General features: G+C 37.7%; 1 protein-coding gene across 1 annotated transcript in view; it reads right to left on the bottom strand.

Annotated features, from left to right (window-relative positions):
• Window positions 1-2764: 2764 nt before the first annotated feature.
• The window catches only part of pex6 (peroxisomal biogenesis factor 6), a 52622-nt gene continuing 39386 nt past the window's right edge, over window positions 2765-16000 (bottom strand). The window contains exons 15-19 of the mRNA XM_056448123.1: window positions 15577-15685; window positions 13502-13618; window positions 12086-12163; window positions 8078-8217; window positions 2765-4433 (exon numbers count right to left, since the gene is read on the bottom strand). Coding sequence (XP_056304098.1) covers window positions 4297-4433; window positions 8078-8217; window positions 12086-12163; window positions 13502-13618; window positions 15577-15685 — 581 coding nt within the window. The 3' untranslated portion in view covers window positions 2765-4296. The remainder of the gene's footprint in view (window positions 4434-8077; window positions 8218-12085; window positions 12164-13501; window positions 13619-15576; window positions 15686-16000) is intronic.

The raw sequence follows: 16000 nt of genomic DNA, 5'->3' as shown, positions 1-16000 counted from the left end.
CGCCATATTGGTCAGGGCTTCCAGGACGAAATCATTCAACAGCACTTAGTCAAGACCAAAGCCAATCTGAAGATGCAACGAGCAAACAAAGAAAACAAAAGCATAAAGGCAGAACATTTCATAGGCAAAATTTTATTTTAGTAGGCCTACAAACTTTATAGATGATAATACAGTCAATTACTGCACTGACCATTATGCAAAGTAGCATTACGGTCATCTATGACTATAACATCTAGACCAGGGATGGGCAAACTCGATCCTGGAGGGCCGGTGTCCCTACATAGTTTTGCTCCCACCCTAATCAAACACACCTGCTTGTAGCTTTCTAGTGATCTTAAAGACACTAATTAGGGTGTTCAGGTGTGTTTGATTAGTGTTGGAGCAAAACTCTGCAGGGACACCGGCCCTCGAGGATCAAGTTCACCCATGCCTGATCTAGACTTACGCTGGTTTTGTTGAAGAAAACCAGTGAAAATGTGAATGAAATATGACAAGAAGATGCTGATTCCAGAAGCTTGTATTACTGTCAGCTAAGTGAACGTAAAGTTTTTATTTTTAGTGAATTTATAACGGTGCCTGATAATATCACAGTGTGCATACTATATGCATGTGCATACTATCCACCCATATATTATTGAATGTTGCAAATGTTACATATCATTTAGATCAGAAAGATGGACATTGAGATCCAGAGATATCTATGATTCACATGAATCGTTCATAACAGAGAAACGAGTCGCTCCCTCTGTATTAGAAATGAAAGCAGGAGAGGGGGTGTGTTTCAGGACATGGGTTAGACCAAATTTAACAGGGAGGGAGGATAATACATTCACACAAACACACGCTCTTTGTCAGGAATGCCTGTGCCGTCACTTATCCAGTGATGTTAAAAAGTCATGTAAAATTATAATTTTCCTAATTAAAAAATAAATTTGCATACTGACTGCCGGGAAAACACCCAATCATAAATATATGTATATATGTGTATATATCTCTGGCTAGAGATGGCCAGATCGCTACTGCACCTTGGTCCTACATTCATTTCAAAGGAGTGCTACCCTGCACCAAAATGGTGGCTCTATTGACGCATTCCTTCTAATTCGTAGATTAAATACAGGCAAACTTTAGCATACCAATACAAAATGTAATACCTTTAAAATAGCATTTAAGACTTATATTATGCACTTCAATTCGTCTCAAATGACTTTTAATACTTTTTAAGACCAGCAGACACCCTGTAATAGAGCGTAAAATCATTTTATAAATCTTTTCGCAATATTTTGTCACAGATTACAATTTCAAATGATTGAATCTTCTTCTGATTTTGGGGTGTACAGTGAGCTTCATGAGTTTCACCAATCAGCACTTGCTTCTTGCAACACGTGTCAAAATATAGGCTTGCACAGTGTGAAAGTTTCACATTTACTTTCTCTTTTGAACAATTTTTTGTCATTTGTGTTCATATTTTGTCTTCTATCTTTAGCCACTGTGTCAAAGCAGACGCATAGACATTGTGTGAAGGATCACATTTATTTCCAGAGGATTTTAAGGTTCTTTTCAGTACTTCTTTGAATAAACAAGGTAACACTTTATATTAAGTCGTCCCATTTGTCTTTTGTTATACACGTAATAACAACGTGGTAATTAAGCAGCCATTACACATTTATAAAATGAGGAAAAACATCAAACCACTGATATCAGCTCAATTATACATTTGCATAGCAAATTAATCAATTAATACACAATCAGATTAAACTAAGATCTTAATATAAAGTGTGACCAGCGCATGCCAATGTATGAATTCACTTCAATTTAGATCGTAGGTGTCAAAGTCAGATCCTGGAGGGCCGCAGCTCTGCAGTTTTGCTCCAAACCTAATCAAACACAACTAATCAAGGTGTTCAAGACTATTTAGAACACCGCTAGAGACGATTTCATTCGAAACAGCGTGAAACAGCGAAATCGAGGATGCGGTGGGATGAAACCTGGAAGTATCACTTGGAGTCACATTGGAATTTTGTGTACTTGGCTGTATATCTTATCAGCAAAGACAAAATGAAACAAATGTATACTTTCACCGCCTTCCGAGTGACCCGAAGGTCCGTTCTGAATGAACAGTGAAAATAAAAAGGAATACCGCACCTCATTTTCAGCTAAGATAAGGGAAATGGCACTTGTTAGCTAAAGTTACCTTTCCCAAACACACGGTTTAGATGCCTTTTATCAAACTGATTCTTTCACTATTTTAGACTTGTCATAAGACTGAATTTTGGTACTAAAATAAATTTAAAAAGTCCATTTCCCATTAACATTTAAGGCAATGTTGATTGCATTCTTAAACATCGCTAATTTGTCATAGTATTCACCAGTGCTCAACAGAAATTACTGTGATTGGCCGTGAAGGTCATCAGTTCACCGCCCTTCACTAATGTTTACTGAGTGTTAAAACAGTCGAGCAATCCGCATGATGAATCAACTGATCTTCACGGCTTTAAAACGCTCCAGTGTCTGTGTATCTGTGTTTGCAATCTGTGAAGAGCGGTGAACTGATGACTTTCACAGCCAATCACAGTCATTTCTGTTGATCATTTACATTTAGTCATTTAGCAGACGCTTTTATCCAAAGCGACTTACAAATGAGGACAAGGAAGCAATTTACACAACTATAAGAGCAGCAGTGAACAAGTGCTATAGACAAGTTTCAGGTGTGTAAAGTCTAAAGATCACTGGTGAATACTATGGCAAATCAGCTGTTTAAGAACGCGCTCAGAGGCGCTTACATGTTAGCGGGAAATGGACGTTTTTAAAACTTCAGTACCAGGACGACACTGTTACAGACAACAGGAGGATGTGCTACAGAAGACTGCATTGTTTTATCGCTCGCCAGGTTACATAGGCTGAAGCAGAGAAGCGTCCTCACGGTGTTTACCTGGGGCCATAAACTGAAGCCTTGGAGGACACTTAAGCGTATTACTCTGAAAGAGATTGTAATGTTGTTTACTGCCTAATATGCTTTTAAGTGTTTGAATTAAACTGAACTGATTGATATTAAAGTGATGTTTACACCATTTCTGCATTTTGAAATCATGGCAACAGCGGGAAGTTTGTAGTTCACAGCATGTTGTTGCAATGTTTACAGTGCTGATCCTATAGTTCCGGGTTTCTTCCCACCGCTGCCTCACTTTCATTTTTTAAAATGGTGGCCACGTGAAATAAGCTTATTATTTGGATCAGCTGTGTTTGATTAAAGTTGGAGCAAAACTGTGCAGAGCTGCGGCCTTCCAGGATCTGATTTTGACACCTATGATTTAGATATTAGCTTGAACACTCAAATGCTATCATGTACTCATAATTTTCTGTAGATTGAGTCACTGCGGTGTTAGTTAGAAATCAGTTTTCCTTTCATTTAATCTCTTTTCCTAGCAAACAGTTATTTGCAATTTTCATTCAAGTGTTAAATTTGAAACCCATCGAGAAAGGTGCAAAGTAATTTCAAGAATAAGAAAGCAAACACGAGCAGGTTGGACGTAAAGGAACATTCCACTTATTTGTTTATTTTTTTGGAAATAGGCTCATTTACAGCTCTTTATAGGTTTAATAACCATTTTTTGATTCATTCAGTTGTTCTCTTTGTCTGGCAGGAGCACTTTTAGCTTAGCTTAGCATAGATAATTGAATCGGATTAGACCATTAGCATCTCGCTCAAAAATGACCAAGGAGTTTTGATAATTTTAATGTTTTAAGCTAGACTCCTCTGTAGTTACATTGTGTACTTAGACTGACTGAAAATTAAAAGTTGCTAGTTCCTAGGCTGATATGGCTATCAACTATACTCTCATTCTGGGGTGATAATCACTAGACATTACTGAAAGCAGAGCTTGATATTATGCAACGCCTGAAAAAATGGCCAACTCCAGTCCATTCTTGCAACCCTGAAGACATGTGAGAGACAAGAGTAATGCTTTAAATAGTAAAATGATCAAAAATCTTTGGTCGATTTTGAGCGAGATGCTAATGGTCTAATCCAATTCAATGATTTATGCTAAGCTAAGCTAAAAGTTCATACCCGGAGATCGACTGAAAGTATTCAGAAATGGTAAAACTCCAGTTTGACTCTAGCAGAGCAGTTAAATGAGACTATTTCCACAAAATAGGAAGAGTGATTTGTTAATCTCTTCTCTTTCCAGTATTACTTGGAAATCTGTTGTACATGCAGTCTGGTCTGCAGAGAGTGCATGTGGTTAGGTTACGATTCAGACGTGAACACCTGAGGGATGATCTGAGTGTTTTTGGAGGTCATCTGCTGTTGAGCTTCTGCTGGAGGAGTTGATATCTGCTGATCTGCTGCTCAGAGACGGACGGCTGCAGGCCCGAGAGAGCCTCGCTGAAGTCTTCTGAACACAGAGTCAGAGAGCTGAGCTCCGAATCAACACCTGCAACACACACGCATGCACAGACAGCAACACACACAGCCACACACACACAGCCACACACACACGAAAGACAGACAGAAAGAGTCAATGAAAGTAGTGCAGAAACCGTGAAAGACTCAGAGAGATGGACAGAAGTCATGTGGGACACAACCTTTACTCAAGCAGATCATCGCTTCATTAAAGATTTTACTTGTCATTACACTAACAAATAACAAGCTACAGTACACAACATTATACATAGAACATTATACACACACACACACTGTAGGAAACTATGCAATAATCAGTTAAAAGGACAAGTGTTCATGTAGCTGTATAGAGGATCAGAGAGCGAATCAATGTGGACAAATGGGTTTCAAACATGACTAACATTTATTTATTGTCCTTAGTTAAAAAAAAATCACTTTTCACAAATAAAGGTGCTGAAGATGCTGTTTTCAATTTGCTTTCTTAATATATTGCACATCTTTACACTAAATTACAACCATAACTTTAAGAAAATAGTTAGGTCATTTTTACAAAAAATGCAATGAAATCAAGAATGAGGTTTGTTAATAGCCGCTAACTTACAATACGAGCTGACAATAACAGAGGCGACAATATGAGTTACCGGTAATAAGTTGACAATACCAAAGATGAAAATAACAGAGGTGACAATATGAATTAACAATAGCAGAGCTCACGATAACAGAGATGAAGATAACAGAATTGAGCGAATTTAACGAGAGCAGAGTTGACAATATGAGTTAACGATACCAGAGTTGAAGATACCAGAGTTGAAGATACCAGAGTTGAAGATAACAGAGGTGACCATAGCAGAGGAGACAATATGAGTTGACAATACCAGAGTTGAAAATAACAGAGTTGACGATAACAGAGGCAACAATGAGTTAACAATAACGGAGTAGAAGATACCAGAGTTGACAATAGCAGAGTTGACGATAACACAGAGGACAATATGAGTTGACGATACCAGAGATGAAAATAACAGAGTTGATGATAACAGAGATGACAAAATGAATTAACAATAACAGAGTTCACGATAACAGAGATGAAAATAACAGAATGGAGGATAGCAGAGTTGATGATACCAGAGTTAACGATAACAGAGGTGACAATATAAGTCAACGGCAATAAGTTGAAAATACCAAAGATGAAAATGACAGAGTTGACGATAACAGAGGCAACAATATGCGTTCACGATACCAGAGTTGAAGATAACAGAGTTGAAGATAACAGAGTTGAAGATACCAAAGTTGACGATAGCAGAGTTGGCAATAGCAAAGTTGACGATAACGGAGTTGAATATACCAAACTTGACAATACGAAAGTTGACGATAGCAGAGTTGACGATTACAGAGTTGACAATAACATGGTTTATGATACCAGAGTTGAAGATAATGAGTTGAAGATAACGGAGTTGACAATACCAAAGTTGACGATAGCAAAGTTGACAATATCATTTTGCTTTCTTAATATATTGCACATCTGTACACTAAATTACAACCATAACTTTAAGGAAATTGTTGGGACAATTTTTAAGGAAAATGCAATGAAATCAAGAATGAGGTTTGTTAATAATCGCTAACTTACAATACGAGTTAACGATAATAAGTTGATGATACCAGAGATAAAAATAACAGAGTTGAAGTTACCAGAGTTGATGGTACCAAAGTTGACAATAGCAGAGTTGACGATAACAGAGTTGAAGATAACTGAGCTGACAATAACAGAGGCGACAATACGAGTTAACGGTAATAAGTTAACGATACCAGAGATGAAAAAAACAGAATTGAGGATAACAGTTGACAATACCAAAGTTGACAATAGCAAAGTTGATGATAACAGAGTTGTAGATGGCAGAATTGACGAAAGCAGAGTTAACAATAACAGAGTTGACGATAACAGAGGCGACAATGAGTTAACGGTAATAAGTTGACGATACCAGAGATGAAAATAACAGGGTTGAAGATAACAGTGGCAACAATATGAGTAAACGATACCAGAGTTGAAGATACCAAAGTTGACGATAACAGAGTTAACGATAACAGAGGCAACAATATGAGTTAACGATAATAAGTTGACGATACCAGAGATGAAAATAACAGGGTTGATGATAACAGTGGCAACAATACGAGTAAACGATACCAGAGTTGAAGATACCAAAGTTGACGATAGCAGAGTTCACAATAACAGAGTTTAAGATAACAGAAGGGACAATATGAGTTAACGATACCAGAGTTGAAGATACCAGAGTTGAAGATACCAGGGTCGACGATACCAAAGTTGGCAATATCAAAGTTGACGATACTAAAGTTGGCGACACCAAAGTTGACGATACAAAAGTTGATACTAACGGAGTTGATGATACCACAGTTGACAATAGCAAAGTTGTCGATAACAGAGTTGAAGATAACAGAGTTGACAATACCAAAGTTGACAATAATAAAGTTGACGATACCAAAGTTGACGATACCAAAGTTGACGATACCAAAGTTGACGATACCAAAGTTGACGATAACAGAGTTAACAGTAACAGAGGCGACAATATAAGTTAACTATAAGTTGACAATACCAGTGATGAAAATAGCATGGTTGACGATAACAAAGGCAACAATATGAGTTAACGATACCAGAGCTGAAGATACCAAAGTTGACGATAGCAAAGTTGTTGATAGCAGAGTTCATGATAACAGAGGCAAAAATATGAGTTAATGATAATAAGTTAACGATACCAGAGTTGAAGATAACAGTTGAAGATAAAAGAGTTGGCAATACCAGAGTTGACGATAACAGAGGGGACAATATGAGTTGATGAGAACAGAGTTGGCGACAACAGAGTTGACAGTAACAGAGTTGATGATACCAAAGTTGAAGATAGCAGAATTGATAACAGAGGCGACAATATGAGTTAACTATAACAAGCTGACGATACCAGAGCAGATGATAGCAGAGTTGATGTGAACAGAGTTGAATATAGCAGAGTTGATGGTAACAGAGTTGAAGATAGCAGAGTTGACGATAACAGAACTGACGACAGCAGAGTTGAGCATAACTGAGGTGAATAAAACAGTTGAGCATAACAGAGTTGGTGATAACAGAGCTGACATTCTCCACCGTTTTTTGCTTTAGCTCAAGATGCTAACCTCAAACGAGACACCATATGACATGTCTAAAACTATTTTATGCATTTCCATCATATTATTGTTTTAAAAAGTGAATGAGAAATAACTGAAAGGATAGTACATTTGACATTACTCTCTCCTCTGACTTCTGACTTTACTCAAATAATCTAAACTACTTTATATTTACGAAATACAAATTAATCATTATTATTGTAGCATTTATTAATAATAAACAAATCCCAGGTTCTTGTTTTCATGACATTTTACAAAATGTCCCAGCTCCTAAATATAATTTCAGGTAATTTTATATAATTTTAGGTGAGCAAACTCTTATTTAAAGCATGTAAATGTCATAATTCATGCCCAGTGCTCACATGAAACACCACATTTGATGAGCAAGCGCTGCTAATTGCTCTGAGGAGCTGAAGAAACAGCGATTGTGGCCTTTTCTTTAACGTTTGGCATTTAGCTTGACCTGCTTAGCCACAGTCAAAACGACACTTCATGAGCAGCACACACCTTCAGTAATGCGTGAGATCTTCCTCTTGACTGCACACATCATGGCGTCTGAGCAGAGAGAGTAAAGATCCGCTCCGGTCAGCCGAGGCGGACAGGACTCCACAATATCCGACAAACACACACTCGCATCCACCTTAAACCTGAAACAACACCACAAACACAGAGTCTCTATAAGTGCTGCATATGTACAGTTGAAGTCAGAATTATTAGCCCCCCCACTCGTATATTTTTTCCAATTTCTGTTTATAGAAGAGAAGATTTTTGTTCAACACATTTCTAAACATAATAGTTTCAATAACTCATTTCCAATAACTGATTTCTTGTATGTTTCCCAGACATGGGTTGCGGCTGGAAGGGCATTCGCCCAAAAAATATTTTTTTGTCAAATCCACCATCATTTTGACTCTCAAAAGTATCGGTTCATCCAAACGGTACCATTTTAAAAGTATCGATTTAGCACCGGTATCGAAATAACCCCAAATGATAACCAACCCTAAGCTGAACGCTATTGGTTTACAGAGATGGCAGATTATTTTGCTTGTTTTAAGGAAAAAAACTTGTTTAATTTTGGCATATCATTTCTAAAAAACAAGACTATATATTGTGCTTGTATAAAAAATGCATCTTGATTTAAAGGGCCATAAACCCCCCCCCCCCTGTCTTAGCAGGGTGATTTCACACTTCTAGTTTGAAAAAAGTCCGGAAAGTGGGTGAGTCCAGCTTTGTTTAAGTGGGAGTGTCGAGTGGTGAAAGAGGAAAGGGTTTGCATGAAAAGGGGAGTTTCAGTTCGAGCATGCACTGATTTTGAAACAAAAAGTCAGATGCAGGGGGGAAAGACAGTGATTATCTTTACATGGACATCAGTAATCAAATTATTTGCCGAATGATTATTTTGTCAACTTTAACTGCAGTTTGGCACTTTCACTTTTATTCAGGAACATTTCATGCATGCCCCCCTGACAAACAAGATATTGGATGCGAGGGACTGCTGGAAGAGTGTAGTTTTAATGGAATGTTTGATACCGCATGTGAGAGAAAAAAAAAAACCTCGGACTCAGTAGGTGCAGAGAATAGTATCAGACAGCCATGTGTATATAGACTATCCTGTGTGAAAGGGCGTACTCACACCAGGGGCGTTGCTAGACATAAAGCTCTACTGGGGCACGTACCCCCTTCCACCATTCCATCATATATATATATATATATATATATATATATATATATATATATATATATATATATATATATATATATATATATATATATATATATATATATATATATATATATATATATATATATATATATATATATATATATACACACACATTATATATATATATATATATATATATATATATATATATATATATATATATATATATATATATATATATATATATATATATAAATACACTATTATTCTCTATTATTTTGAAGAATAATTGTATAATAATAAGAATACTTTTATTTATATTATAATATACATATGTATATTATATTTATTATAAATACAATTATTCTTCAAAATAATCTTAAATGTAACTGGAAAACAATGTTAAGACAACTGGAGTGATGTTAAGATCATTTAAGAAATTACTTTTGCATAAATATTAATTTCATTTGAATGAAATTCTATAGACAATTCAATAAAATACAAAAAAAAAGATGTGTTATAGGATTATCTGTTGTAGACTTGACACATGGCAGATAATTAGGTTTAAGTCCTACCTCCTGACTCGTCATCCCTCCTTTTTGCTTCCTACAAAATAAATCTATCAGGAGGCATGCTTAGTAAGATCACCCTCATATTGTTTAAACTTTAGTTTTGTCCGCTTGCAAAACAAAAAAGGCTGTTACGCTGGTTTTCCAATGCATGAGCGGCGCGTAACAAGCAGCCTGCTTATTTGGCGCGCATGTTTACTACCGGGACTCTCAGAAGAAGAGCAGCGCGTGCGCGAGCAGCGCGTGCGAGAGGCGCGCATGTTCTCTGCGCACACGCGGAGATGCGTCAGTTTGCTTTTTGATTACATTGCTTTCACCACTGTTGGTTCAGTTGCACATAGAGAATAATGTCTTTATTTCGGAATTACCACTCTTAATAAATACACTTGCATATAAAGTAAATCATATCTCAACGCATTTACTGGGGCACTGGAGATTTTCACTGGGGCAGGGTCTAGCGACGCCCCTGGCTCACACTATGTACATTTGACTTGAACCGGGCCAAAGCACGCTTGTCCCCCCCTCCCATCTCCCCCTACGGCCCGCACTCACATTACATTCGGGCCTGGGCATGCTTACGTCATCGATGATGCACTGTTCAGTAGAGAAGCGCTCTCGCTCAGCACAGTGGAGATTTCTTCAGTTATATTGTTTTAGTCGTTCGGGATGCGGCGACACACAGTCAGATATTTCGTCGCACAGATCCGCCACTTTTGACGCTCATAAACAGTCATAAAGTCCTCATGCTGCAGGAATTAGGAGGTTTGCTGAAGGCGAAGTTTGCGTCTTCAATAAACTACGACAGTTTGCGTTCATTAAACGGTAAGAATGATTAATAAATCCATGTGAAACAGTCCATTAAAAGTCACGTCTCGATTTCAGTTTCGGGCTTAGGTGCGTTTTGCACTCACACACATGCGTACCGCGCCAAAGCCCAAGTGAACAGCGCTCAGGCACACCTCTTCCAACCGGGCCAGGGCCGGCCAAGTGAACCGTGCCTGAGCCCAATTCAGCGCACTCACACTTCTCAAACGATCTGGGAAATGGGCCTGGGCACGGTTCGGATAGCATAGTGTGAGTAGGCCCTAAATGCAGCGAAAATCCTACACAACGGTAATAGTTTGATTAAGGTGTTTACATTCGAAGAGCAGCATTTACAGCCAATCTTTCAGTCCATAATATTGTAGTGATATTAATAAACTGTAAATTTAGTTACTAAATCATTCTGACCAAGGTCTCTCTTTAAAAACTGAAAGAGTACCGCTGATGATACTAACTAACTTTGCCATCTGAATAAACAAGCAACGAACACTGATCACAGACTTACCAAACCTGTAGAGACAGGACAATCAACACCAGCTGGAACCGCGTCTTTTTTTTTTTTTAAAAAAGAAAACGAGTGTCAAATCCGGATTTCACCATTTTCAGATGCGAAAAGCTCTCGGGCAAAAAAATGTTCCTTACAAACATATTTTGTCGTGTGTTAGCAGACCACTGAAATCCACACATGTGAGTCCAGCTGCGCTCTCATAGCGGGAAAATGAAAACAAAACCTTTGTTGCGGCACATTTATAAACACAACACTGATGACCCATGTCTCAAAACAATTCTTCTTCTTCCACTTGTTTTAATTATGTTTGGCAACACAACGTGACGTTTCTCTAAACACTGTAACAGGTAAAAACAGCTTCGAACAGTCTTCGAAGCGATCATGCATATTAATGAAGTTGCACCTCATTCACAATAGAGCGTGCTGATTGGTTGAAACCAAGACTTTCTCATGAATTAATGATGAAAACTCAAAAATGTCACGTTGTACCTGCCAATACAGACATCCAGTCTCCATGCTGGATTTTACACAAGGATCTCATGGCCGTGACGCAGCTACAAAATTTCTTTTCAAACTGGAAGAACGAGTTTGCTCGAAAAACGCAAAAACAACCAATTTTCACTTTTTTGTGAAATATGTGTGTCCTAAAAGTGTTTTTAGCAACGTGGGACACAGATATGACTGTCAACATCTCGAAAAATGTGTTTTTGTGTTTCAAAGGGTGACCCTTTACGAGTTTTGAGATTTTTGGACTAAAAACAAGACAAAAACTCTAAGTAGAAAAGCATATTTTTTGCGGTGCAGCACATATTTACATATTAATTTAATTTCCAGCAGCATCGAGATAATTATTCACAATAAACTGCGATGAAGGTATTTTTAAATTCCACTCATCATCAAGAACAAAAATGCGACTGAGTGTGAGGATCTGAAGAGATGATGAATAAACTCACTTGCGTAAGATCGCCTTGAGAACCTGCAGCTGCGACTCTCGGTCTTCATTAATACCAACATACACCAACTTATCAAATCTGAAAATAAAGACAAAAACTGGGGTCAAACTTTTTTACATTGTCTTTTAGCATATACAGCGCTCAACATTTATGAGTTCACCCCTCACAATTCTCTTAATTAAATTAATATTTCCTTTAGGAAGCTTCACAATGTTGTATGTGCATATACATTAGATTAGTCAGTACTCAAGCCAAATCTGGAGCTAATCCGACAAAATAACTCATGATAACACTACAAAATGAGTACACCCAGATTTATATGTTAAAGGAAAATATTAAATAAAAAATTTAAAAAGAGAAAATTTCAAGAGAAACAAAAAAGAATTTTGTTATTAAGTTTGCATTTCCCCCCCAATATTTAGCATGAATTTAAATGTATTATCTTTCTATTTATAAAGATGTTCTTTGATTAAAATATTATTTTGATAAATATATATATATAATAAATTTGTTTTGTTCGAATACACCAACATACACTTACTGGCCACTTTATTAGGTACACCTGTCCAAAGGCTCGTTAAAGCAAATGCCTAATCAGCCAGTCACATGGCAGCAACTCAATGCATTTAGGCATGTAGACATGGTCAGGACGATCTGCTGCAGTTCAAACAGAGCATCAGAATGGGGATGAAAGGTGATTTAAGTGCCTTTGAATGTGGCATGTTCTTCTTCTGACAGACTGGTCATTCTTTGGATTAAAACTGTAAATAATCCCTACACAGGAAGCTGAGGCTACAATTCACACAGAGTACTGTTGCTGACCATGTCCATCCCTTTATGGCCACAGTGCCCATCTTCTGATGACTGCGTCCAGCAGGATAACACAACATGTCATAAAGCGTGAATCATATCAGACTGGTTTCTTGAACATGACAATGAGTTAACTGTACTCAAATGGCCTCCAGAACTCAATCCAACAGAGCACCTTTGGGATGTGGTGGAACGGGAGTTTGGCATCATGGATGTGCAGCCGACAAATCTGCAGCAACTGCGTGATGCTATCATGTCAATATGGAGCAAAATCTCTGAGGAATATTTGCAGTACATTGCTGAATCTATGACATCAAAGATTAAGGCAGTTCTGAAGGTAAAAGGGGGTCCAACCCGGTGCCTAATAAAGTGGCCAGTGAGTGTATATGACCTATATCCAAATGGATACAAAAATATTCCTTTTCAAAATGGGGTGCACTCATTAATGCAAAGCACTGTAAATACACACACACTATTACTCTGCTCCGTGTGTGCTCATGAAACCGAAATATTTTTAATTATTATAAATTTGTGTGTAAAATGAGTGGTTTAAAGATTCTTCAAGGTAAAATAAAAGCTGTGGATCTGCAATCAGCATTTGTTTACCTGCCGGGCCTGAGCAGTGATTGGTCCAACAGATCTGGACGATTAGTTGCTCCAATCACGAAGACGTCTCCAGACGAATGAAGACCATCCAGCTCTGCTAAAAGCTGCGAGACAACCCTGCAAACAAAATGGCAATAATCATTTATCAAGGTATCAAATTATGTTTATTTCAAGTGCATCAACGATGAAAATCAACTTTTGTAAGCTGTTTGGACAGAACCGTGTGTAGGTATAGTGTGTCCACAGTCATATTGGGGTGATATAAACACAAGTCTCTTTTTACAAATTTCCTGACGTTAAAATAGGATCCAAATCCCCAGTTATTTTTAGTCTCAGTGCAACATGACGTAGGAGTGTGGTTTTCCCCGCCCACCGAATTGATGGACAGCTGTGTATTAACATGACTCCATAGTAACGCATATAAACATGTCCACAGAACAGGATTTGCAAAGAAACTGGGATTAAAAGATCTGTTCAGCTCTCTGTGATCAGCTGCGTCTCAAGAATTTTTAGACTTTAAGTTTGAAGCATTTTTTAAACCGAGCATGTTTGTAATAAATACAGTAGGAAATCACTATTCATATATAGCCGCACTGAGGCTATATATGCAAAAACAGTGCGAAGATAATTGTGTATAGAATAAGAACAGCTGTAGTCATCTGAGCCTAAAATGGGTATATTCAAGAGGGGATAATCAATGATCTGATGGGTATTTTAAGCTGAAACTGTACAGACACATTCTGGAGGCACAAGACTCATCTTGCAGCTTGTTAAAAAGGTAAAATAGGGGTCCTTTAGGTTTTGCAAAAGGTTTACTTCTAACATCAAAAAAAACATTAATCATACAGAGATCAGCATCAGCTCTTTATTTACTGCATCCAAAACCGTCTAATGCAGTGTTTCTCAACCACGTTCCTGGAGGACCAGCAACACTGCATGTTTTTGATGTCTCCTTTGTCTGGTACACTCATTACAGGTCTTTCAGTCTCTGCTAATGAGCTGATGATCTGAATCAGGTGTGTTTGGTTAAGGAGGCATGGGCTGTTTCTCAACTCCTAGAATGCAGAAAACAGACTCGCGTTCTTGTGGAGACTGGTCTTGCAAGAGAACAGAGTCCTGTGAGGAATGAGATGCTGCGTTCTTCCAGACGGTCACATGACCTTCACGCGTTTTTAATGGAAAATTATTTAAACATTACAGCATTCATACAACGAGTTATTATTTTTCCCCTTTTCAATATATATAACACACACAAAAACCTTACAAATATACATTGCACAATACAATTAAAACAATTTTTATACGAATTGCAGCAAATAAACACCCTTAATGTATTAATGCCTCTATCAAGATTCTGATGTGAATGTTTACTTTCATCATCTCATTTAGGGAAACTCCTGAGATAAATGAGTTCTCTCCAAACTTCAATAATAAATCTATATCAAATGCTGCACTTCCAACCTTCTGGGACTTCTAGAGCGAGTTCGGAGCACAATTCTGCATCCGTGTGTCCTCAATATCAAGAACACATCCGTGAACTTTAACGCGTCCTCCGTTCTTGAGGTCTTGAGTTTTGGAACTGAACTTTTGTTGATGATGACGTTAGACGAGGACACAAGATCGCTGAAGAGCACCTATTGAGAAACAGCCATGGAAAATGTGCAGAGCAGCTGATGGTCCTCTAGGAACGTGGTTAGGAAACACTGGTCTAAAGCACTTCTTTCCATGAGCATTCTCTGCTGTGATTGGTCAGACAGCCCATTCTGTTGTAAGATGGTCCTATTTTGCTCTGATTGGTCAGACAGCCCATTGTTTTGTTGTTGTAGACTGTAAACTCAGAGACTTTTCTCCTCACATCATCCATAGCGCATATTTATTTCCCTCATTTACAATATTAAACATGTTTACAGATTGATATTTGTCTGATCCCAGAACTCTGTGCTTAGTAGTTTTCGAAAATATAAACAGATGTTCTACTATACTACTAGATGTTCACATCCGTAACGCTGGAACTGCTCTCATCTAGTAATATGCAGCATAAGAATAATATTAATTTATAAATACAGCCGTCTGACCTGTCCATCACTCCTCCTGAGTCTCCACTGTGTCCTCGATTAGGAGCCAAAGAGTCCAGTTCATCAAAAAAGATGATGCAGGGAGCGGCACTTCTGGCCTTGCTGAACACTGACACGGAAGCAATACACACGCAATACAATAAAAATCAGTTCAATAGTTTGAAAGAGGAGGCCAGTGTCAAAAGGACTGGCCATTTCATTTGGTTTTCCTGATCAGATCATATCTACAGTTAAAGTCAGAATTATTAGCCCCCCGTGTATATTTATATTGCCCAGTTTATAATATAGCTGACTTCTTTTATCTTTGCCATGATGATAGAACATAATATTTGACTAGATATTGTTCAGGATACTAGTATTCAGCTTAAAGTGACATTTAAAGGCTTAATTATGTTAACTAGCAAGTTAGGATAATTAGGCAAGT

The sequence above is a fragment of the Danio aesculapii genome, chromosome 22 (assembly GCF_903798145.1).
Source record: "Danio aesculapii chromosome 22, fDanAes4.1, whole genome shotgun sequence".
Taxonomy (NCBI): domain Eukaryota; kingdom Metazoa; phylum Chordata; class Actinopteri; order Cypriniformes; family Danionidae; genus Danio; species Danio aesculapii.
Note: the sequence above shows the minus strand (reverse complement) of the source record. Positions and strands in the feature narration are given on the sequence as shown.